The sequence below is a fragment of the Cebus imitator genome, unplaced genomic scaffold (assembly GCF_001604975.1).
Source record: "Cebus imitator isolate Cc_AM_T3 unplaced genomic scaffold, Cebus_imitator-1.0 Scaffold187, whole genome shotgun sequence".
Lineage (NCBI taxonomy): Eukaryota > Metazoa > Chordata > Mammalia > Primates > Cebidae > Cebus > Cebus imitator.
Genome location: NW_016107502.1, coordinates 2,345,122 through 2,347,871, shown reverse-complemented (window position 1 = coordinate 2,347,871; position 2,750 = coordinate 2,345,122). Strand labels below are relative to the sequence as shown.

Sequence of the window (2,750 nt, the reverse complement as noted above, 5' to 3'; positions counted from 1 at the left end):
CCAACCCATGGCCTCTCTCCAGCTTTTTCCCAGGCTTTGTATGGGGAAGCGGATGGGGTTATATCCAGGGGCAAGGAGAGCTCTCCCATGTGGGTGTATCCAGAAAGCCTGAGACCTGTCTGTGACCCTTGTTCCCATTTGAGGCCAGTGCAGGAGTTTGTACCCCAAAAAAGCACATATGTGAGAGAGGAGGTACATCTCCAAGGGGCTTTCTACCCAGTATGTGCCTGGACCTACCCTACTCCTACCAAGTCATAGATGAGGCAGCCATTTTCCCCCCAACGAGTGACCAGCCCTCTCCTCTCCCACTGCGCCCTCTGCCCAGGCCTCCCATCAGCCTTGTCTCCCGCCTGGTGCCATTCACTGATTGGGGATGGCTCTTCATTCCTCTTTTCTCTCTTGCAGCCCCAGAGGACCCCTTTCTCCTGAACACTGAAGTTATGGCCCTTTGGAGGTGACCCAGGAAAGAAGGGATGCAGGCCTTGGGTCCTCCAAATGAGGGCCCCCTACAAGGACTCGTGGCCTCCCGCATCGAGACTTATGGCGGCCGGCATCGAGCCTCTGCTCAGAGCACTGCTGGCAGCCTCTATCCCCGAGGAGGCCCCGTGCCGGTAAGTCTAGGCTGTGCCCCAAAATGACCTGGTGGGGCAGGAGGGAGGACACCTGGGCTGCGGAGTCTCTGTCCCCTTACAGGTTCAGAGGTTGTGCTATTCCTGCGCCTTACCCTACTCTTCTTTTCTGGGTTGTGGGGGAGAGGAGGGCAGTGCCAGGCCAGGCTCCAGGGATGTCACACCCCAGTCCCAGACAGCTGGGCAGGAGAAGCAGAGCCAGGAGAAACCAGGCCCACAGAGGAGTGCTGTTAGACAGGTCTCAGGCACAGAGCTGCGGGTAAGGTCATCAAACCCTGAGCTGGCACCTCCCAGGCTCCCACCTCTCCTTGGTAGGAATTTGAGGCCTTCCTGACATCTGCGCCTCCCTGAGTCAGGATGAAGAAGAGCAAAGGTTCAGGATGTCCCTGCTCCTCCCGTGGTGGGTAGGAACAGGAGGGTGCCCGCCTTGGCTCCACCCCTGGCTCCACCTGCCTGGCCCTCCTCCAGTCCTGACCACGGAGAGGGGTGTGGAAGCCAGGTCTGTCCCCTCAGCCTGCAGGCTTCCCCTCCACCTTGAGGACAGTTCCGCTTCTGGCTGGGATATCCCCTGCCTCACTGCACGAGAATTTCACCCTTGGAGATGGGACTCTCCTAGGCAATGGGTGAGAAGGGAGACTAGGAAGTATGTGGGGTAATTCAGGCCACAGGCAAATGAAGGAATGTGACCAGGCCTGCCCTGGGAGGAGCCATGTGGCTGTGGCTGCAGCCTTTCACACAGAGAGGCAGCCACTCCCAGCTGGATGGGATGCAGGCTGCATGCCCCTGGGGAAGAGGCTGCACATGTATGTGCTCTTGTCCCCATGTGTGAGGGAGGCTGGTCACAGACAAGGAGAATTATGAGAGACCAGAATGCCATGTGCACCACACCTTGTCCATGCACAGCTCATGGTACAGAGAGCAGGAGGCAGTGGGGGCACATTCACCAGAGCTCAGGCATGTATGTGCCTGTGCACCTGCTTGGCAGGAGGCCCCTCTTCTGCCCCAGACCCCCTGGGGAGGCAGACTGTCATGCCCCTGCCCACTCAGCTTAGCCTTGCTGGCAGCGGCCGCCGTGACTCAGGGCAGGAACAGCCCACACCAAACTGGTTTGCGGTGAGAGGTGAGCCAGCGCAACTTCCCAGGGTGGGGGATGACATCCGGAGCCAAGCCTGGCCCCTACGACCTCACTGGGTTTCTGGGGAAAGGGAGGCAGCCCCAGAACTTCCCCTGCTTCTCCCCCAGGATCCCAGTCGCCGACGCCTCCAGCAGTATGTCCCCTTTGCCAGGGGTTCTGGCCAGGCCCGAGGCCTGTCGCCCATGAGGTTTCGAGACCCAGAGCCTGAGAAGAGGCATGGGGGCCACGTGGGAGCCGGCCCGCTTCACTCCCCCAAATTCAAGGTAAGGGGGTCCCTCTCCTCCCATCTCCACGCATACGGCCCCCATTGTGATGGCTCCACAGATGACCAGCAAATCCTGGGGGCTGAGAGCACAGGTCTGGGAGGCTACTGCCTGCCAGTCAGACGTGGCTCTGCCTGGGAGGTCTCACGGATACATTTCTCCTTGGTCCGTGGATTGCAACCAGGGACTTTGACGTGAGACACTTTGCTTAAACGTGGATAAACAACTGATATTGAGCTTTTAGCTTTTGAAAATTAGCAAGTCAAATTAGCAAGTCACTGACAGTCAGGTATGCTCCCTCCATCCTCAGGGCCACGCCATCCTTCAGCAGTGAGGTGAGCCTCACCCCTCCTCCCGAGCCACAACTGGATGGAGTGAGTGAGGGTCAGGAGTGTCTATTGCCCACATTACTTGGTACCAAAGAAACCTGTAAAAGGGGCGGGGCACAGAGGCTCACGCCTGTAATCCCAGCACTTTGGGAGGCTGAGACAGGTGGATCACCTGAGGTCAGGAGTTTGAGACCAGTCTGGACAACATGATGAAACCCCATCTCTACTAAAAACACAAAAATTAGCTGTACGTAGTGGTGCATGCCTGTAACCCCAGCTACTCAGGAGACTGAGGCAGGAGAATTGCTGGAACCCGGGAGGTGGAGGTTATGGTGAGCCAGGATTACACCGCTGCACTCTTGCCTGGGCAACAAGAACGAAACTCCGTCTCAAA

General features: G+C 58.1%; 1 protein-coding gene across 4 annotated transcripts in view; it reads left to right on the top strand.

The window, feature by feature from the left end:
- Nucleotides 1-2,750, top strand: part of PLEKHG6 (pleckstrin homology and RhoGEF domain containing G6) — an 18,178-nt gene that overhangs the window by 1,225 nt on the left and 14,203 nt on the right. For all 4 annotated transcript variants that reach the window (XM_017546154.2, XM_017546153.2, XM_037744850.1 and 1 more), the window contains exons 2-3: nt 406-611; nt 1,872-2,027. In XM_017546154.2, coding sequence (XP_017401643.1) covers nt 474-611; nt 1,872-2,027 — 294 coding nt within the window. In that variant the 5' untranslated portion in view covers nt 406-473. The remainder of the gene's footprint in view (nt 1-405; nt 612-1,871; nt 2,028-2,750) is intronic.